This window comes from Columba livia, chromosome 2, assembly GCF_036013475.1.
Source record: "Columba livia isolate bColLiv1 breed racing homer chromosome 2, bColLiv1.pat.W.v2, whole genome shotgun sequence".
Classification (NCBI taxonomy): domain Eukaryota; kingdom Metazoa; phylum Chordata; class Aves; order Columbiformes; family Columbidae; genus Columba; species Columba livia.
Window position 1 is genome coordinate 17,531,012 of NC_088603.1, and position 23,720 is coordinate 17,554,731.

At 36.5% G+C, this 23,720-nt stretch overlaps 1 protein-coding gene across 3 annotated transcripts in view; it reads right to left on the minus strand.

Moving 5' to 3' along the window:
• Window positions 1-23,720, minus strand: part of WAC (WW domain containing adaptor with coiled-coil) — a 60,993-nt gene that overhangs the window by 34,991 nt on the left and 2,282 nt on the right. For all 3 annotated transcript variants that reach the window (XM_021290033.2, XM_005504191.4, XM_065050658.1), the window contains one exon: window positions 341-447. In XM_021290033.2, coding sequence (XP_021145708.1) covers window positions 341-447 — 107 coding nt within the window. The remainder of the gene's footprint in view (window positions 1-340; window positions 448-23,720) is intronic.

Below are 23,720 nucleotides of genomic sequence, written 5' to 3' on the forward strand. Positions count from 1 at the left end.
AATGTGTAACGCATCATAAATAAGTAAAATCATACCGCTTTCTCTGAATTTACCCAAGTTCACGGAAAATATTTCTCTCTATATTTACTTCATTTAAATAATCTAGTATTTTAAAATTCAAAACAGGTACCTCAAAGCTCTAATGATTATCAATTAGAAGAGTTTTACAACATATAATAACTGAAGCTTGGGTTTACAAATGTTTATAAAATAAACACTGATGCTGGAGAATTCCATGAAGCAAGTAATATACATGTCACCTGTTTTAGACAAAATGATTAAAATATAATGTGTATAAACTGGAGTGACAGAGGGATGAACGCAAATCACAAATACTCACTGCATCAGAAGTTTTGCTTGGATTATTGCTGGGATTAGTAGAATGTGAATTTGAACTATGAAGAGCACTGTGGTTATGTGAATTTTCTTGTGGAGAGTAACTGGTCCCTAAAGGAAAAAAGAAAGACTGTTCACCATGTATGTTTTCAAATAAATCAATCATATGCATCCTAAGGAGGTGGAAGGGGAAAGGAGAGGGCAGAGGAGAAGACAAGTTGCCCACAGCCTGCATCACAGCATACTTCAGATAACTATTTCAGGACACCACAAGCGTATTTCTTTTACATATAGCAAAAAGCTCCATTTGCCTTTCTAGTTACAATAATGCAGTATGTCCCTTCACTAGTCTTACTCTCAGACTTCATTCCACTACAAACAAGTATAGTCTTTATATTTTTTGATGGTTGAGGTAGTCCTATCACATCAATTCATAAATTAAGAGGTATTTTCTCCTCAAGTCAGAAAGTTTAAATGGGTTTATCAACAGCTTACACAGTTAGACCCTTTTTGAGACTGCTTGTAACTGATTCTAGGTAACTATTTCTGTCTACGGATATAGATAAATTTTCCTGCATCTCAATCCCTGCAATTTAGGTATGGACATCTGGAATACCAAAAGCAGCATCTCCCAAATCGACACCTGCTTCTGGCCTCCCTAACAACTGCTACTCAAGATAACCCAGTTTTCTTCCTCACCAAGCTCAAGTCACCAAATACACCTGAACAGTTCTAATCAAAATTAAGCAAGGCCTTCCATTAAACCCTTCACAATCTTATTTTACATGTCCTGCTCTTAAGGCCTCCCATTCCTCAAAAATTTTTACGTAAATTTTAAGTAAAAAATCTTCTATTCTTCTTTATCTGATTTCCTCTTCCCAAGTTTTAAATGCTTATATAAACCACATCAAACTAAGAAAAATATCTTTTTACACATTTCAGAGAAAAACCTAGATATTCCAGTATAACATTCTCCCTGTCATTATTTTTCCTAAATACCCAGTTTCTAAATACCCAGGGATAGTACATTAGGTACCACTAGCTTCACATACTGTACAACAATCTAAATATCAAGTCGAAGTGCTCTGCAGCTGGCAAAGGCTGTACCTTACAGGCAACTATCGTAAAGAACAGTCCACTGACAGTGGACTGAGAGGTGGGAGTGAATGGGGTCATTAAAACAAATATTTTTTTAAAGTCTTCTGGGTGCTACACAATCAGAAGGTGACTAAATGGTATACCATGGTGCAGAATTGCAAATTCTATCTTCTGAGCCTTCTGACTACACAAGCCTTAACAAAATTACTATTTCAAACTTCTTCCTCCTCACCTCTCATGCGGGTTAGAGAAACAGTCCATCACAAAAGCAAAGAAGTACATTATACGCTATGACCAATCTGTTTAGCACCCTACAAAGGTTAAACACTGATTTGCACATGCATGAGCTACTGCAACCTGAACCAACAGTAGCTCTGAACCTTTTCCTACACTATTCTGGCTAAAAACATTTGTCATTCTCTTTAAAGATCTGGAGGTTAAAAAAAAAAAAAAAAGGGGTGGGGGGGTGGGGAAGGAAAAAGTCTTGTCCTCAACTACAGCCTTTCAAAAGCAAGACAATTAGTCCTACACCAAAAGTAACTTGCACACTCAGAGACAGGTGGAATGACGTATGGCAGGGGTAACGTTAGCTTGTCAAAGCAATACTCACAACAGCATGTGCTTGTGAAGCACATGAACAACAAAAAACTGAGCTTCTAGTGAATGATGTGACTTCACATGATATGTAGGTTAGAAAAGTTCAGAATTTAGACTCCAATATACATTTATAAAAAGACACATTTAATTCCCTTAAATGTATGTAGGAAGTACATTACAAGACTGTACTCCTCTCAATCAGTCACACCAGACTTAGTATTTTTTTAGACACTGATTATGCAGTGAGATAGGTGTTTAATATTTTTGTAGTAATTACCCTGTTAGTCTTTATTTGCTATACCCTTCCCAGACTCTACTGAGATAGTAATTACATTTCTTCATATATTTCTGTAGGTTGCTTAATGCAGACAGAATTTCTACTATGAGGTAAAATCATCTCCCTTTATAAAGGAAAAAACAATATGAAAATTTAACAGATGGCTTATTTGAACAGTTTGATATTAATCACTTCAAAACTTCAGAAAACACCAATGTCGTTAATTTACTGTAATCCCTTACCACGGATACAGTAACACCATGTTTTGTTCAGTGTACTCAAGATGTAGCTGGTGATTTTTAAATACTGCAGTGGTCTAAATACACCACCCCATGAATCTAATCTAACACGCATTTTCCAAACATGAATAAGAGCCAACAACATACGGACTGAATCAACAGAATCCTTTAAAGCCAATTCTGTCCAACCCATAAACAAACCCCTCAAACTCCCTGAGCAGACTTCCAGCCCCCACGTGGTCCAACAGCTCAGCAGCATCCCCCCACCATTTCACACTGTTCCCAGCCCCAGCACTGAGTCACAAAGCACCTCGGAGCAGTATCAGAGCGGCTGCAGCCGTCACACCCACCTACAGCTGGCCCTGATAGCAGGAACGCCTGCTGGGCTGCAGGCCTGGGCCTCTCTGTGCAGAGCTGCAGTCCTGCCAACAAAGCTCCAGCAGAGATGCTGCCCTACCTGAGCTGGCCTCAGCTGCATACAAACTGACCATAGCTGCTCCAGCAATACCGACTGCCTGGGGTTGCCAGGACAACCTACATGGGGGCATTTACAAGGGCCAACCATAATACATACCCAGTAGTGTCTAGAACAGATACAAAGTATAATTACAGGTGTAGGTTGACCCCTATACCTGCATTTTATTTTATGCATAATATCACTTGACATTTGGATCAGTACCTAACTTGAAGAGAATAAACATATGAAAAGGCTGTCAAACTGCTGTTTGCTGCTGGGAAGCTTCCAAGACCACAGCAGATGATGCTCTAGAGAACAAGAGTTTTAGGGACTTCATACAAGTTAAGCACTTAAAGATCACATGTAAACACCAAAACCACGTCACCAAGGTAAGCACATACTAAAACCTTACTGGCTCAGTATAAAAAGGCACATATCTGCATAGCAGTCACCTAGGCATTCTGACAACCCAGGCAAGCAAACCTTGCCAGTTCAGATTGCCAGGGAAAGTTGCTCAAGATCTTTAAAAGGCCACCAAGTTAAAATGCTATGGAGAGAGCAATCCACAAGTAGAGGTCTACCCTGAAAAGACAGGGACTGCTCACTTGTATGCTAGCTTTCAACATTAACAAAGCCTAAGCCCAAGCCATTTTAAGATGGCTGTGACTTGCAATCAGCTGTGTGTCCCCCAGCTGCATGCCCAGCAAGTAGATAATGAGAACAGGATCACTGAGATTAGTCCATATCCCAGAAACAGGCCTGATAAGGTAGACCGCATGTTACTGTCCCTTGAGACATTCCCTTGTAGCACTTCTCACTTGTTCCTCTTACAGTCAGACCTTCTTTACTATTCCCACTTTATTCCAGAAAGAGGGCTAAAAAGACTCCTGCTCTTTAAATGCTTATTAGCATACCTTAAAATACAACAATTTCAAATATACATCTTTGATGCACCACAGGGAAATTCATAATTGTGTTATAAATCCTCCAGTTCAGTTACAGAACTCCTCATAGAAACATTTACTGCACCATCACTGACTTTGCTCAGCTTAATCATTATTTTGGAAGCAGTTAAATCTGGAAAGAGCTATTTGTAACTGGAAGATGGCCAAGAAGGGCAGCAGCACTACAGTTTTATGTAACTGTAGTGGTGCAAGTATGTGAGCAAGCCTTCACTAACACTTTCTCTAGTGATGAACAGGTCATAAGACAGGACAGAGACAAGGTTAAATCACCATAACTATCTTCAAGTCTTTCAAACGAAAAATCTTCCTCACTGGTGCATGAAAATCAGCAGAAAGCAAAAAGCATGGTTCTGGGAACCAATTAAAAAACCAGACTGTGACTTAATGCCTACTACAGATTTGAGATTATGCCACATCAAGACTCACTTTAACAATGTTTTTTAAGTAGCTTCCAGATCCAAACTGCTCAATCCAAGACAGTTTGAACCACAACAAAGCTTCAACACTACACTGGACTTGGAAAACAGACATAACGTAGAGTGAAATAAGAATATTCCATTTTGCAACAACGTCAACTTTCTCTAGTAATTATCACATTTAATTAACGGCTCAATTAACACCACTTCAATTCTTTGAAATTACGTTGAAATTCTGAGTTTTGCTAAGGATCGGACTGCTCTAATAAAGCAACTGATTTCTCCCCTTGTCCCCTGCTGTTTCTGAAGAACAAGCTGAAACTCTTTCATTTCCAAAACCTACACATCTGTACTAGCAATTACAGCATCTATTTATAAACAGCTAAAATAAGGTCAAATACATCACCATGCATTCCACACTGTCCTCTGGCATCCTAGTGTCTTAGCGTAATCATAACTCTTTTTAGCTCATAACATTATACAGTATCATAAACACAATAATCTTAATTTGAAGTGTACAAATCAGTACACTGAGATACATTAGAGTCATCTTCAAAAGATAATCTACAATCCAGACCAGCAAACGGTAAGAAATAAAAAAAGGCTATTTTTCACCCTCTTCAAACAAGCATATGCTGAGAAATTAGATAGTAAACAAGTTCACACACCTCCACTCACACCCAAGGTTTTAGCCAGGTACAAACAGTAAAATTACAGCAGTTGTTGTAGTATAGTGTTGCACTACACCATAGTTAATTTTACATAGCACAAAACAGATAAAGCATTTATGTTTCCTTTTCAGTCAAATACCTTGTTAATATCATAACTCTCCGTTTGTTTATTAAAACAAGCGTCAATGAAGATAGCACAAAGGAAAAGTTTACAAATGTTCACCAGATGGAACGGATCCACAAAAACTGCTCCCTAGCAACGAGAGCTGTTAAGTGGAACTCAAATGTTCACTCCCTGTGCAGGGAAGAGGGATTTGGGAAAGACTCTAGGAATCATCTTTTCTGTGCCTAGAAACAAGGCATATGGAAAGAAAAACCATGCAGCAGAAAAGCAAGGAAGTTCATTCAACTTGTTTCAACTCCATACATACCATTCTATGACTCCACATTCCACCTCTCCCCTAATATGCAATCAAATTCCTTGAACTAGAGACAGTATTAGAACTTCCTCAACAGAATATATTAGACTTCTTCAACAGAACAAATACTGCCCAGCTGACAGACTAATTATCTGTTAACAGAGAAAACAGCAATAGAGTTTATAGTGGTGATATTTTATGGGGATAACTAATGAAGACTTGCTTAAACAGTAAAATTTATAAAAACTTACCTAGATAAGCCTAAATTAAAAATGTCTAAAGTATACTGCAACCGATATATTTGTTACCTCAGTGCAAATCTTTATGCAGAACTTTAGAAAAAAGTAACACAATAGGAACACGATATCCCACATCTCAGCAGTAACTGAACAGCATATCATGGCCATTTTAATTTGCCACACATAGAAGTAATACGACAAAACAATTTTTCTTCACTGCATATTTATGTGGCCTGCTGTATTGAAATAAAATATGGCTGCTTCCCATAGGCAACTAAAAGCATAAAAAGTTGCCATTTTTCTAGCAGAGCCATGGCCTCAGAGAATACACCAACTGTGCAGTAACATTTTCCAGAAATTCATAACATACCAAGTTGAATGCACAGTGCTCTGCCAAAAGAAAGAAAATCCACCCTAATCACTCTACTGCCCAACTGCCCAATTACAGACTCATAATGTCCCTCAGAATAAATATTTTATACCAGTCAACAAGTAGCTCTATGAGCAAAAGAGCTTACAAAGCCTCATCTCCTCCCCTACTGCATCTCCTAACCAGGACAGCAAAGCCTGGTTTTGTAATGTTTGATTCACAGGATGATCACCCCAATGTAAAGAAGCTCTCATGTTTTCCTCCAAGGTACCATCCACACAAAATTTCACGGAAATTAGTCCATAGTACTAGTATAGAAAAGACCAAGAACCATACATACACAGAGTGGGACAGATGACCAATAAGGGATGAAAATGATACTGTCAGCATACAGTTTTCTTCATAATAGAATTTTTTTCTAAAATTCTAGTAAGACAATGACACCTCAAGAAGGAAAAGCCAGGAGCAGTAAACCAATGAAGGTCAAGGACTTGTATTGTTTTACTAATGAACTACTGAAAGGATGCCAAGTTATTACTGATTATTAAAATGAAAAATTTTAGCTTCAAATTTTATCTTACGCATTGCATAACATAACAGTAGTTTGCTGTTTTGCTGTCTTCTGCTTACGTTTTTATTTTTAATTAGATCTGCCCAATTTATTTCAGAAACTGAAGTTTAATTTTGAGGCAAACTGTACAAGCTGCTCTTGAAAGAAAACGAGTTATCTGGCCGTCAAAAAGGAAAGGAAAAGGCAGTAGGAAAAGGGTTCCAATTCAATTCAAACTTCTGAGTTCTCACATGACAATTCAGTGATGTACTGCTCCAGCAGCTAACAGGCAGATTGTTTTCCTAGGGTTGTACTTCAGTCTAAATGGATGTAACAGCTTGATTTGTCCTCACTGGTAGAACAGAGATAAACTTATTTTTGTCTAACCATACCCTTCTAGTTTGCTCCTTTCCTTGTCACAGCTACAGCAAAGTAATTAAGTAACTTTGGGGTTGTTCTTTTCATCCTCCCAGTAGAAATGAAAAATCACTTTTCAACCTATACGTAATTTAGAAAATTATCAGGTTCACTGAACAAAGTCCACTGGATTCCCTGAGTTTCTGGAAGAACCAATACTCAAATGTCCCAAGTCATTCCCTTCAGAAAAGCATAAGGGATGAAACATGAATTTCCACTACACTCTATTCAAATCCCTATCAACTCTATTATTCAAAGAAAATCAGTATATTGGCAGCACCTGAGCAACAGACCTGCTTGAACGCCTTCCTGTGTAACCTTATCTGGGTGTTCCTGCTCCAGCAGGGGGATTGGACTGGATGATCTTTTGAGGTCCCTTCCAATCCCTAACACTCTGTGATTCTGTGACTGAATTTCCCTCTTCCAAGCCCTCTGCAGCAATATATCATGAAACGCGAAGGAACAGCCCCCCATGTAACACAGTACTGAGGGATTCAAGTCCGACAATGGATATCTAACAGCACTGCAGGGAGACATTAGAGTGCCTCAGGCAACCGTACTGCCACCAGCTTCAGTGAGCAGAAGACTGACTGCCACCGGTTCGTGCCTCAGATCGGCCTAAAACCTCCTTAAAAGATAATAACCCCACTACATAAACACAGCAAAAAAGGTGAGAACAGGATTTCGGGTTATGTCAAATATTCAAGGCCAGGTTTGACAGGGCTCTGAGCAACCTGATCTAGTTGAAGATGTCCTTGTTCATGGCAGGGGGCTTAAACTACACGACATTGGAAGGTCCCTTCCAACACAAACTATTCTATGATTCTATATCAAGGTTTTTAAATTGGGTCACAAATAGAAACTAACTTTATGGCTAAGCACCTGATAATAAGCAGTTACCATAAAGATAGAGAAACTGTTTGCTTTAATAGAAAACAGGATGCATAAATGTATAGTTGGTGTATCTCACAAAAAATCATTTCACTTCTGTCAGATCCCCTGAAATCTCTATTTCTGCAATCACTGATACACATTAAATGTCAGTGGATAATTCCAATTTTACAGAGTTTTTCTCTCAAAACTCAAGACACTTCTAAAAATATATTAGCCATCTGGGATATTTTTAATTATTACCAATAGGCACCAGATACACAAATCCCCTAACACTCTGGAGGTATGATATGTTTGACAATTTTTACTTTTCATTCAAGGAGCTTCCCAAAGAAGATAAAACAAACACACTGGAAGAAACACTAATGTTTAACAACATACATCTCAGTGATGTTAAGATGAAAATTGCTTAAGTGCAGACACTTTCTAAAAACTGGATTTTCCAATGTTTTAAGACTGCAAACACATGGTAATACTATGAAAGATTGATAACACCATAAACTGGTCGTCACTGAAAGAAGTATGAATGAAGTCAGAGGTCATGCAGAACAATTTCTGCTTACAAAGGAGAAAAGAAAAAAAAGGCAGTGTACAGCTCTGAAATTATTCCTCCATTTGCTATGCATCAACAGCGTCAAATTAGTACTCCCACTCAGACACTCCAACCAATTAAGCAAGGTAAGACAACCTAATCTCCCTGACAAAATCCGCTGAGTAAAAATAAGATTAAACAAGAACAAGGCCATGTTGTTTGGCAGCTCTCTCCCATTTTCTTTTAATATTTTGGGGATAGCTTCTGGGAGACAAAGAACTTTCAACAGAAGATTCTGCGAAAGCAATAGTACTTACAAATTAACTTGCAGGAAACTTTCCATTACTCAGTTTAAAATAAGGAAGATCAGGTTGCAGTTTTTTCTGAACACAGGTAGTGCTATGCAGTGACAAATGTTTACAACCTTAATCCCATCTTAAAAACTTCCTTCATTTCAACTGTGTACCACTCAGACTCAGCAACTACAAGTTCATGGACTTGAAGAAAGATTAAAAAAAGAAGTCTCTATTAGAAAACACTACTACAATCCTGCAAAAAGGTTAGTCACGGACATACTTAGCACACTTACATCCTTAATATAAAGACGATAGCAGAATCAATAACTAAACCTATTTAAAAACAAGCAAACAAACACACACAAAGAAAAAACACAAAACACTGTATCTCCCTTCTTAAAAGTGTATTAAAAATATTAACTGTAAGTCACATTATCTCAAATTTGTATCTCATGATACATCAAATTTGACTAGCCTCCAAAAGCATGCAGAATTTTGTCTCATTCAGTTCTATTCTACTTTTATTTTGTAGGCTAACACAAGAACATCTTACTTGTCCTCCACTTACTTAACATCTGTCTCTGACAAGGACCAAACACCACTCCAACACAAGATCACTGCTTAAGTGCTATTACTATTTGCCAGTTGAAGAGAATTTTGCTTCTCTTCTAAGACTACAGCCATGTCCAGGAAATTCATAGTAACCAATCTCAAATGAGCACACTAACTTGAAAATATTTACTATTAGAAGTAGTAGCTGCTCAATAAAATTTTACATGATAACTTGTGAAATGATTAGGCTTTGACAAACTACTCATTCACTTCAGGACATGCTATACCAAATATATATTTATTAAAGTATAAGATACGCAACAAGTATAAGGAATTCAATTTTATGCTTATTTAATTTTCATCTGAGAATCATTTTTGAAAAGAAGATATGCTAATTACATTCTGGGAAAAAATAAAAAAGAAGTTAAATCAATTTCTGCCTCATTGAAGTTCTTCGTTAAAAAAAAAAAGAATGCTGGCCCAGGGTTTGGGGTGGGAGGCAGCAAGCAAGGATCCACCTAAGAATCAATATATACAGCATTGTAGTTTTAATCAGATGGATTCACAGCTCTAGTTTCAGGCTGGATGTTTAGCACAGCTTAATAAAGCTACTGTGCAATAGGGTTTTCAAATATCTAAAGCACAGTAAGTGACAAGACAATTCTTCCCTCTTCACATTAAATAATTCTGAAATATATATTCAAAATTCAACTGGTCTTTCCTGGAATTTCCTTACTGGAGGAAAATATGCCTCCCCACAAAAGCTACAGTTAAATTTACGGACCGAAAATCTATTTTACGATTCCCTGGTTGCCTAAGTGACTCCTTTTACCTTCCCTAGTTAAGTAAACACTTAAAAAAGGACTATACAGAGACTGCAGTCATTAGTGTAGGCAGTGTTTTGCCAGTAAAAGAGGTGAACTTTACACTACTTGACTTTGAAGAGGATCATATTATTCTCATATTCAAGTAGAAATAATATTCTTTCAAAAGAAACGAGCAGTTTTGAAAAGTAAGTCTGTGTTAACCTGTCAGCAGCAGCTATCTGAATGAGCAAACTCCAACTACTTAACTAGAAAAGATCCAAACTCTTGCTGATGTTATTCAAGGTGGACGCCTGACATGAACACATCATCAGCCAAAAGAACATAATTATGTCAAATAAACACAGCAGAAAAAAAAAAAAAAAGCACATTACCTAATTTGTATGGAAGAGTTCATGTACAAACGTGCATTTTTTAAAATTATATGCCTTAAAAAAAATTCTTTGGGTTTTTTCCATGTAGCAGTGAATAGGTATTTTTGAAACATAATAAATGGGTAGGGCAGATCGTAATTCCCTCTCCCCGTTGTTGCTGCTGATGGATTTAAGTAATTCGTACCTCTGTTACTCTAGCAAACTCAGTAACAAATCTACCTAGGAAAGCCCTGAGGAAGACTGTTGCTTTGCAGCACAGAAAACAGCATGATACTTAAGAAATCTAGGAAACCAAGGCAGAGGAACTAATCTGTGTAACTGGGTTGGAGCTATAAATAGTTTCTAAAAAATATTTTCAGAAAGCCCGACATGCCTACATATAGCAGATTTCTATAATATGGTGAAATACAGAATGTTCCTCTTCCAAAAAAAATAAGCTTACAAAAAAAAAATCTTACTAGGGATATTTAAATTCTAACAGCAACATATGTAACATGCCCAAAAAAGGAACAGGAGGGATTTTTTGAAAAGTTTAACTACGCTGAGATCTTTTCCATCAGAAGGTGCCAATATCAATATCAGTGCAAATCAACATCATAACTTGGTTTGAATCTAGTAAAGCCTAAGAGTAACATGCCCATTAGCACGAATTTTTTTTCAAATTATGTTTTCCTTTAACAAAAAAGCTGATCTCCAGATTTCTGGAATAAACAGATTAAAGAGCACTACTGTCAAAACCCAAATCACTGAAATCTTCTCAAATCTTTAGGTACAGCTACAGAATAAATGTGAAGCTCACACTTCACTAAAACAGGCCACAAACTATTCAAGTTTTTACTAAAAAAAAAAGTGTGTTTTAAAAAACATTTTTAAGTATTAGCTGATTGCATTTTGTTTCTGCAGAAATTAAAGTGCAATGTTCACAGTTTATCTTTTCAGAAGCTTTTCTCTGGTAGGCAGCTCCTCAGACAACTATACGGAGTAATGACAGCATGAGTTTCAAAGTCCACTCTTCAAGGGACAACAGCAAGTAGCAGTAAATTCAAGATGCATGGTATTTGGCATTAAAAAACATACAAAGATGACACAGATAAATACATTTTTTTTCCTCTTAATTTATTGAAGTGTCTCAACGTCATTCCCCTTTCAGGACCCTCTAGGTGAGAACTTCTATTCTGTTAGCTGAGCACTATATACACACGAAAGGAGAAACACCTCCAAGTTCTATTCTTCCCCACATAAACTCAGCAGTGTTTCGAGTTTTTGAGAAGGCACAGATGAACCGCTTTCGTTTACACTTTCAGTAGCTATGCTAACTGCCTAAAGGTGAGAAAATGGTAAGAAGAAATTTCATGTTATCCAATGAACTAGACCTACAAAATAAACAGAAAACAACAACAAACCACCAAACTCAAACACACAACCCACACTGATTTTTATAGTAGGAATTTCCTGAGCCACAAAATCATATGCCTTCAACCATTGCTTCCTAAAAGCAGAGAAGGTATGAACTGATCAAACACATGCAGCTAACATTTTCTAACCAAATACATAAACATGTGAGATGACACAATATTTTCATAACATGCAGCTTCTTCTGCATTTTTAAAACAAGTATCACAAATATTTAAACAGGAAAATGTAATTTTACAAATTTCTTTAAAATTCCTTTATATTTTCTCCCTGGTAAGAAGCTATACTAGTTCAACCACGTTCAGGCTTTATTATCATTATTATTATTCAAAATTTTATTAAAATTACTGCAAAAAGGATAAGTGACCAATTTCCATGCAATATTGGCTTATTTAAGATTTAAATAAAACCAGTTTAATCTTTATATAAGCAGAAGAAACCTAGTTTATACTGCTTCTCATCTCATACTGTAGCCATCTTAAGTCTCTAAGCCCAGATCTGTTTCTCTCATTCACAGCCAAAGATAAAGCTAAGGACAGGACTCAGAAAAATGGATAGCAGGGAACCAGATGTCACTGCCAAGTCCTTGTCCTATGTCCAATTAGCCACTCTGCTTCCTTTATAGTCACAATTAATTACAAGAAAAATATCCAGATAGGTCAGCAGACTTGAAATGGAGGCAAGGAAAAAAAAAAAGGCTAAAGTTTCATTCAGATACTTCATTGTGTATCTTGACTTTATTATCTTATATATTTGAAAGCTGTTCTGGCAAAGACTGTTGACTATTTCAAGGAACACTTTATTTAGTACATCTTACAAGTTCTTTCTGCTTATAACACGCCTCTTCAAGAAGTTTGGTGATACACAATAATTTTAATTGAGTGAAAACTTCTGTATCAGAATTCAGAAGAAAACAGATTCTGAATCTGTTTTAATTCTCAGTACACTTAAATTAAAACTGTAAATAAGAAGAAAATATGTGGAAATGGAAAAAAAACAGAATTTGATAAATCTAAATCAGCTTTTAAATTTAACCCCATACTTTTGGGGGAGGAAACAAAAATATAATTTTAGCTTAATTATGCGCTACATTCACTTCACATTATCCTGCATAAACATGATCTATACATAGGGAGTTTAAGGAGCGCAGCATTTCTCTATCCCAAAGAGAAATCTTTACCTACAGAAACTATCAATTACTCTCCAACTTTCAAATTAACAAATTTAACTTTGAAATCAAATGTGTGCTGGGAGGTGGTGAGGGTGGAAAGGGAAAGGCCTTATATATCACTCTAAAAAGCATGCAAGACAAGCATGTCAACCTTTCTTTAACAAGTTCTTCTGGCAAAGAAATTTAAGAAGAAATTGATGTCACACCATATGCAAATTCCACAAATGTAAAACAAGTAAAACAATTTCAAGCTACTCAAATACTGTTGAACTAGATGAAGCTGTGCAGTTATGGCCAACTAACTAAAATCCAAACTGGTAAATACATGTCAGTGAAAAACATCAAAAGCCTGCACTGAAGTGAAAGTGTGCAATCATCTTCGAAGAAAAACATTCTACATACTGCATCTGCTACAGGCTGTACTGAACTGCAGATAAATTCTGAACAAATTAGATAGTAAGAAATTTCAGAGATCTGATCATCTAGACTATATTCAATCCCAAAGATATTTTAGGATACCTGCTCCTAAAAATAGTATGCACTTAAAAAGCACACAAAACTTAAAACTGTACCAGTGTAGCACGTACCTGCAAATACTGAATTCTACTGCCAATAGGTCCATCATAGTCCCACCTGACCCCCAAGAGCACTCAAAACAACGTATTCTCAATGACCCAAAATCCTACAATTGACTATAAAACACATTCACAGGTTCGTAATCTTCAGATGCCATGAGCCATATCAGCCACTTGGGAGGGAAAAAGTCATCACAGAAATGCTACTTACAAAGTCAATTAAAAATTTTTAATCCCTTTTAATTTGAAGTCCACTGACCTACAATAATTAAACTAGAAATATCCACATTACTGTTTCAGCTATCAGTGGACCTCCCATCAACTAGTTCAAATTTCTGCATGAAACAAACCTTAGAAAACTGGTTTTACATCATTTCGCTTCAAAACTGCCAGTGCTGCAAAAATCATCACAAGAAGTCATTCCAATTGTTATTAACAACATTAAAAATGTGCCAAATTTCTATTTTCTGAATATTTAGGCTAAACTAACTAGATCTTGCAGCTTTCTTTGCTATATTCAGGAACTTGTGCACATGCCATTTCTTTTCCCTGTAATTATTAATCAAATAAACCCTCAATGTTTTCTTTGTAACTATACCAAGAGCTCTTTAAGCCTCTCCTTCTAATGCATGAGTTTCAATTGCGGTCATTTTCTTGCTGCTTCTCTGAAAATCTGCAGTTTTGCATACTTTCTAAACCGTGAGAATGAAACCAGAGACTGTATTCCAGTAGCTGTCATATTAGCACTAAGAGGCAATCTCTCTAGTCGTACTTGATATTCCTCTGATCATATATCCTTTCTGGCTAACACTGCACTCAATATTTATGCTCCTAATTGTGTATGAGTTTCACATCTGTTTTAAAAGTCATCGCTCTGCACAGTATCCACTTTCTGTAAAGTCCTACATTCCATCCTGTCATCTCCTTCCTGTAACTGTTTACCCAGTGCACCACTTCTACATGTTGCTGTAGATCAATGAGCATTTTCACTTTCACATAACCTAGCTAGCTCTGTAGTAGTCAACAGTGTTTACTACTTGCCATTCAGTCTCAAATTACTGATAAGTGTATGAATGATCCTACTATTCTTTCTTGTATATAAAAAAACATTACTTAGGTCCAAGAGCAAACCTATGCACATTTTAAAATAATTTTTTAAAAAATCAGTTCATTCGATGATCAGAAGTTTTACGGTTTTGGGATCTATCAGTTACCAGTTTTTGATTTATAAAACACCCAATGTAAGCAATATTTCTTAGTTAAAGATCTCAAAATGTTTTACTCGGCAGCTAAGACTCGCCTACTTCACATCTACCCAACACAGCAGGTCAAAGAAGTTAGCTGATATGTATCAGAAAATTAACAACAAAAGTTTAGACAGAAAAAAACAACTCTTGAAGACTCCTGCTGCCCCTCAAGGTCTAGGATTTTAGCTCTGGAAACTGATTTCTGACAGCCTTACCCTTATCATGAAGCACTTTAATACTGCATTTCATTTCTCTTTTTGAGCAATGACAAAACCAGGTTACTAACATTTTTATCATACCTCTGCTAGAGAAACAAGTTAAGTTAGGTTTCAGAATTGAGGCAGAAAAAGTCGCAACATTAATTGTTTACATACTGTTCCTTTGCAAGTCTTCTCATTACAGCAGTCACAGTAAGGAACAGCATGGTTATCCCAAAGTAATAGGGGGCCTCAAAGTTCTTCAGGCCTCTTGCTTTCCACTAACTTCAAACATAATATAACATTGCTGCATGCACGGAAACCTAAGTCAAAGCCACAAAAGCTTACCAGAAATCTCCTAACCCATTTGATAAAAACGAAGAGCGAATAGCAAGGTCTCTTGTCAGTCATCTACTCAAAAATTTATCTCCCTTTCCAGTAACTTGGATGGCAGACTTTCCATCTGGACATTATTCTTGAATACTGCTCCAGGAAGATACTTCTAGCCAGTAGGTGAGTACAGTTTGTGCCTTAAAACATGCATCTCACTTCACAAGCTTGAAAGTAGGGAGAAAAATTGAACACTGCACAAGAGGAAAAGGAGGGATGCAAAAGTGTATGTAGGAGAATTCCAGGCTATTTCACTGGGGTTTTTGTTGTTGTTTTGGTTTTGCTGTTGAAGATCTAAGAAAAACTTCCTGTAGCAGGAAAATAAGAATCCGATTCAAGACACTTTTGAATAATTTAAAGTGCTCAAAATGTACAGGATCAGCAGTCTATTTTAGAAGCTTACACTTCAAAAATTCATGCAATTTGGTTCCTACATATTCACTACCACAAACTTTCCACTTACTACAGATTAATTTCAAAATACTGTTTCACAAAGAAACACTTCCAACAAAAATTAAAATAAATAAAAATGTTAGCCTATGGTATAATTCTAAAATTACTCCTTGTGCATACAACTGCAGGCAGAAAGCTCTGAATTCAGAAATGGGTAAAATATTCAGCAAAAATCTGGTAAGCCACAAGAGTTGTTAGTGGTTTTTTAATAGGCAAAAGTAGTGAAAGGATACAGGTTCATGTCAAAAACTAGACATGAATTCCCTGTATGATTAGGTCAGTGCTTTCCAATGGAAAAACACACTAGTAAGAAGCAAACCTGCACAAAATGCATAAAACAAGCCAAAGAAGCCCAGAACTAAACAGTATTCTTTTACTACTAGCAAAAGCTTATTGGGATAAAGAAACAGCTAGTGAACTTATATGCTTTTTTCTAGTGTAGTTTTATTGTTAAAAGCTAGGAAGTCTGTTGAAGGTCTTTAAGAAAGGAAACAGAATCCTTTAAGACTGAAGTTACAGAACACTTGCAGTCAAGTACAACGAAGTTTGGTGACCCCTTCGGAATCAAGAAAAAACATTAGGGAGGATAACAATCTTACTCAATACAAATAAATGCTTCCCTCTTTTCAAGTGTTACATTTAAGCCCAGAAAGGATTCATTTGTACACTACAACAAACTACTGACAAAGCATAAGCCTAGAAGCATCAGTATTGAGAACTGCCTTTCATTGCCAGTGCATTTTTTTTTCCTTACTGAAGAACTATATAAGGAACACATTTTCTGGACATTCAGAAGTTTTTCCCTGGAAGTGCCTATTAAATTGTAAAAAAGCCTGACATAATAAACAAATGTAGTTAACCCTGTAAGTTGGGTGCCATTAAAATACTATTTTCCACAGTAATTACAGCATGATCTCCTCCCTCAGTCAAAACAAAGGCAGAGCTTTCTCTTCCAAGTCCTGCACAGTTTTAATGACACTTGGCTTACTCAATACTTTATATAGAATAGGTAGAAACTACAGGGAAAACAAATGTAAACTGTCAATAAACAATATTTCTCAGAAAGCAGCTGTGTCTCAAACAGTAGTTGAGGAGCTAACTTGGATTGAGAATGGATTGGGAGCAGTCCTGAGGAAGACTTGAGGGTGTTGGCTGATGAGGCTGAACATGATCCCACAATGTGCACTTGCAGCCCAGAAAGCCAACCGTATCCTGAGCTGCATCAAAACAAATGTGGTCAGCAGGTCGAGAGAGGTGATTCTGCACCTCTACTCTGCTCTGGTGAGACCCCACCTGGAGTGCTGTGTCCATCTCTGGGGCCCTGAACATGAAAAGGACATGGACCTGTTGGACTGAGTCCAGAGGAGGCCATGAAGATGATCAGAGGGCTGGAGCACCTCTCCTGTGAGGACAGGCTGAGAAAGTTGGAGTTGTTAAGCCTCGAGAAGGCTCTAGGGAGACCTTCCAGTACCTAAAGGGGACCTACAAGAAAGCTGGAGAGGGACTTTTTACAAGGGCACGTAGGGATAGGACAAGCGGTAATGGCTTTGTACTGAGATACAAGGAAGAAATTCTTCACCATGAGGACAGTGAGGCCCTGGCACAGACTGCCCAGAGAAGCTGTCTCTGGCAGTGTTCAAGGACAAGCTGGATGGGGCTTTGAGCAACCTGGTCCAGTGAAGGCATTCTGGCCTACAGCAGGGGGCTTGGAACTAGGTGATCTTTAAGGCCCCTTCCAACCTAAACCATTCTATGAGTCTACAAACTTCAACTGGGAGACATTAGAAAATACAGGGTAACCCCAGTAAAAAAGACTACATAATTTACAAACTGCTGTCTTTACTGTGGCCTAGTACGAGGCAGCTTATCAGAAACTAACAGTTTTCATTGCTTCTTTTCACATTCAGAAAAGCAACCCAAAAGTACAAGTTTAATAGGCTCTACATTCCACTTCTGCCAAGTCAGAGGCTACAAGCATTAAGAAAGCATAATGCTAAGTAAAAATCATTGCCTTATGATTAGCTATGTACCAAAGATAATCAAATTTAACAAATCTTTTTCATAGACAGTATTTTCCCTTTTCCAAATCACAAAATAAGCTTACATACAAAAGCTTACCAGGTCGAGCTATTAGACTGACTTAAACATATTACACTTACAGTCCAAATACTAAGTTTATGAGTTCTTAAAACACTTAAAGATACATATTTCTGTAAACAGACCAACCACAAAGGAAAACCTTATATATTTTATATACTAGAAAATAGAAGAAACAAAGGACAGTAAGTGAAATTGGAAGTTGTCAAAGTCCTAATAGCAACAGATTTTTGGAACTGGCTGCAGCAACAGGTTACAAACTAACAGTATTGGTAATTGCCATTCCCTGCAGCTTCCACTTTGGATAAGGTCTCCCATTAATGCATCTTTACTCTCACAACCTACACCAGATACTTGAACTTCATGAAAAGAAACACAAATCTTTCCATCCACCTAAATGCATAAAGACTTAACACTTCATACCATCTTACTAATATCACAATTATTTCCTAATATCAACAATATAAAATTAGGGGTTTATATCTTAAATCTTACGCTTTTTAAAGGCTTTGCAGCTATTTTTCAAAAGCAATTTTGAACATTAACATTCTAAAGTCAAAATTAACAGAGTACCTACACAAGTTATATCCTTTACTGTGATTCTATGATCACATACTTTGTAATTTCTTTTCTATCAGAGATTCTTCACAGCAAACTAACTAAAAAACCCTAAACAAGAAAAAAAAAAAAATCCAACAATAAAACCACAGTTAAACAGTTGATCCAGCAAAAATTCACTTCAGAAATATACTCAATAAACACAAACGCTATTTTTTATCTAAAACGGCGAAAACTTTAAAGGCAACTTAAAACTGCACCCTCCACCAAGTGAAGGTGCTAGCACTAGCAAGACTTGAAAGAAAGCTTTTATCAAAATTAGAAAACAACAGAGATCTACTTTTTCATCCTTTTTTTTTTTGTTAATCCAGATAAAAGCTTCTAAGAGGTGAGTGGTCCTGGAAACAATTGTATTTATCTTGAAAAGCAAATGAACCACTAAACCCCCACCTCATTTAGAGCCATCCAAACAGCCAATTTTCAACCAACCAGAGGAGCAAGGCACCTCTTTTACATTTGGATGGTACAGGGAATGTTCAAAGCAGGTTTCATTGAGAACCTACTCTCATCTGTGATCACAAGACTTCCCTCATCCCAGTTTTGATCATACAGTTGCAGTAAAGAAACAGTTTTCATAGTAATGAATAATTACTTCAACATTAACAGCAGTTAATACTAACTAAATACATAGAAGCTGTTCTAGCTTCTTCCTTGACCCTTCATAATACTTCATTACTCTCACCTTCCCTCTTTCCACCTACCCTGCCATTTCCTCTTTCCAATGCACATCACCCAGGCAGCTGCCACTCTGTTGTACCTGCCCTAATGCCCCGTTCATTCTTGCTAATTAAATCAACAGTTATAGCTCTTGTCCTTCTCTACTGTGAGGAAGACAGGAAAGAAAAGCCAGCTCTCCGCTTCTGGCTGTTCACTGTCCCTTTTGCTCTGAGGACTCTGAACTGCTCCAGGGATCACTGGAAACAAAGCAAGTCAACACTTAATTACAGAAGGTGCTACCACCACCTCAACAAAACTAGGAACTTCTGACTTAAAATATTCCATTCAGTCTCTAATAGCAGTACTATTTTGAATCTCTAGAACCTTAGTACAGTCAGTAACACTGGTCACTGATATTACTCTTAATTGCCAATTAAAAAAAATATGCAAAAGAAACATACTCAGAAAAGTTCAGTTATATTTTGGAATTTAAATATCATACGTTCTAATCAAATTTTATTAAAATAGCCTACATATCACACAACCCAGCAAAAGACTTCATGCTGTGTATATTAATGCTCTCCATTTGTTATTTTAAACAATTCAAAAACATCATTACAAGAAGCAAACACAGATTTCCAAAGTCTCTTAAACCTAAACATAGCAAAACATTCAGTATCTTACGATAAGAAACAATTCTGAGTACATGTGGCTTAACTGAACTTGTTTTGCACAAAGTTCTACTACGTATCTTAGTTGGTCATTCTGCCACACACACTGATGTAGAAAGAAACATCTTCTCTTTATTACCAAGGGCTGCATCTTGCAATTTTCACTCCTAAATAAAATCACAGAATAATCGATCATCTAGTCCAACTCCCCTGTATATCTATGTCCTTTACAGCATTCCCAAAGGTACTGTACTTATTGCATCACTTTGTTTTCTGTCCTGTAAACCAATATCACCCAAGTTATGCATTTAAAAAGACCTACAAGGATCATCTATGCTCTCAGTCTGTCCATCCTCAAGCACGAGATACCTTAAACCTTTGTAGTTTCCTTTTTACTTTAATGGAAACACTTTTCCAGATCTACAATGACCTTCCTGGTTCTATTTCCTGTAAACAGTGCTACGTTGAAGTCCCTATTTGTTACTGTTAAGGAACTTCACACTTGAGTTAGTCTGGTAAGACCCCCCCTCATCTCTTCCAACTGTGTATTTGCCTTTAGCAGCTGACCTGGAAATAAGAGATGCACTGAGGGGGGTAGCTGTTCATTATGTTTTAAACACTTGCATACAGAAGCAATGTCCGTATGCACAAGGACCTGAAAGCAAGAACACAATTACTGCCATTTTTTTATATGCTGGCTGTACAAGTAGTCTGGAAACCAGGGATGTGACAAAAAATTGCAAGTACTCTCCCATGTTTAGTCCAAGGTAAAGTTATAAGTCCCTCTTCACAGAAACAGTCATCTCTGTATGTAGTCTCTTCCCACAGAAATTGTGCAGTAAGCAACTTTGGAAAGTGCTTTGTTTGCACTGTATCAGTACAGAGGGCTTACCCATAACACACGTTTTAAAACCTTAATTGAAAGCAATTGTACTTCTTACCATGGATTACAGTTCTACAAACACAAACGATTCTGCCAGGAATAATACAAAAATAAGCTGTAACAACAAATCCCTTTATACAGGTACCAAAAGTATTCACAGGCAGACGTTCTACCAATTTTTTAATTACTAATTTTCAATAAATTTAATTATAGCTCCTACATTTCATAGGTGTACACTTGAATCTTCAACTGACATTTAGCCAGTTGCCTTTACCACAAAAGAAAAAAAATAACCAGTCATGACTAAATGAGTCCCAGCTATCAGCATACTACACCACTGAATCTTCCTGTTTAACTTCAGAGCAAATATCATGAATAGATATAAAGGAGTGATTTCTTAAACACTGACTTGAAAGGGAGAGATTAGGTTAATTTGGCTTTACATTAAGCTGTAATAATCCAGATTTTTGTTCTATTTTATTTTCTAACGGATAAGAGGAAAAATAGATTGATTGTTTGGAACTTTAATGCTGTTTGGGGAAATAAATAATGGAGATTTTTCAATTAGGTTTGTTTTGTTAAGTTCAGCTAGATCACAGGAAGGCAATAACACCTTTGTAGTAGTTCCAAATCAAGCACCACTGCTTTTACAATAATGAAATGCACAGCAATTAAAAAAAACAAAACTTTTTTTTTTCCCTCAGTAGATTTAAAAAGAAAAGAAAACAAGCTAGAAAACAACAGTAGCACAGCAAATTAATACTTTTCAAGTCAAGGACTTCAATTAAAGTTTTAGCTTTTTAATTTTTTTTTTTCCTACTGTATGCCTGTAATTGCAAAACTAAGGGAATACTGTATCAATAACAGTACCTCAGTGTAATTCAATAGCGAACAAGGCAGATTATTAGATTATTTCTATAATACCACAGAGTTTCACCTACACCAAAGCATAACACCTACCTTCAATTCATACTGACAGAAAGATTCAGTAAATCATAGTGGGACACAGAAAATAAGATGCAATGAGCTCAAACTTGCACATAATTACTTTGGAAAACAAAGCTGATATCCTCCTGCTCACATCCGCCCAGCTTTGGTTTACTACATACAATAAACAAGATTTAACACAACTGTAGTTGTTTTGAATATACCTGAAAAAAATCAAACTGGGGCCAAACTAATCTTAACAACAACAACAAAAAAAATCACTTCGTATTTCCATTAAATAGTACATGCGTATCTTTTAAAATTAGTAATTTCACTCAGACTGTTTAAGACTACTTCCTTCTTCCAGTCTAATAACATGTGATGTACAAAGGACCACTTTCAGATCAGAATAAAGGAAATTTTCCACTGTGTTAACAGCCTGGGGAAGGAGAAAGTACAGCAGGATAATGTTCCTTCTACTTACAATACCACAATAATTACTTTTCCTTCATCGTTACTGTATACATCCATGCTTCAGGTCATTCAGCAACTATTAAATCCAGCTGGACTCAGTGCAAACTTCAGAATGTCCTTCCTATCTTAAAAACAATTCCAACACACAAAAAAGCAAATATGCTCCCCATAAAGAGCCTCAACCTCCAGATGTTTTCATGTATGCATAACTTCACTAAATGTAGCTGCACTGAAGCAGAAAGAATTACTGACTGTAGCAAAACTAAGCAGAATTGTAAGAGTATGTAGAACAAGTATCTTTGGACAGGTGAACAGGAAATAAGAGAGGACACCTCCGTGTCCTAATACATAGCACAGAAGAGCAGCCTACTGGCTTTGCAAGTGCATTTAATTCTGAGATTCCTATACTTTCAAGTACAATCAGATATAATGAAAACAGTGTACTAACAAAAGATGCTTGTTTTTATAATCCTTCTACACAGTATTATCACATTATCAGTGGTCTACAGAGCCTCTGTATTAATCCAAAGAAAGAAAAATAAATAGGAATTGTAAGAACACTCAGGTACTATAAACACATTTGTGGTGTGGAACTAGTATTTCCTAACAGGTACTTACAGATATTTTAACGATTCTAACATGTAACAACAGTGCTGTAATAAATACATCTGTACACCATAAGTTGTGAACTTTATATAGAAGAAAGAAACACTGATTGAAAGCTGTAAGTTCTCCAATACTTCATTTTATAACTTGATACAGACAAAACACAGTCATTACAAAACAGAAAATACGCTTCCAAATTCAGGCAGTAACCAGGATTTTCTGAACTGCAACTGTTACATTTTTTATTACATGGAAAACCCTACTCCTTCCTTTTTCTCGAAAGCAGGGATAGAAAACAACATCAGTTAAAAAATATTGGGGATATCACTACTATCTACAGTATCCTGCAAAAACACAGGAGGCTGACCTGTCTCTGAACATTGCTCTCTAAGCTCCTGCCAAAAAGGCTCCAGTAAGTGCTATCGTTTTCTGATTGTTAGGAGTTCAACACAGCAGGTAAATATGGAGAAGTTTTTTCTCCATTTCTTATGGGGTTTAGCCTATGAAGCAGGCAACTGCATAATATAGCAACATAATATATAAAGTTATTTTTTAAAGTCTCTGAAACAGCTAATAGTTATTGTTATCATAACATTTCACGTCATTACATGTTGTAGTATGTCTAGAGTAAGTGAGACATACCAGTCTAAAAAAAAAAAAAAACCAACACAACAAAACAACCCAGACATTTATTTAATCTTTGTGGTTATTAGAAAAGCTACAATACCTGTAAAAATAAGAAAATTGATAGGTATTAGAACATCTAAATTATTGCTTCCAATTAAACTTGCACATTGGTTACACTGCTGTCCTCCAAGCAC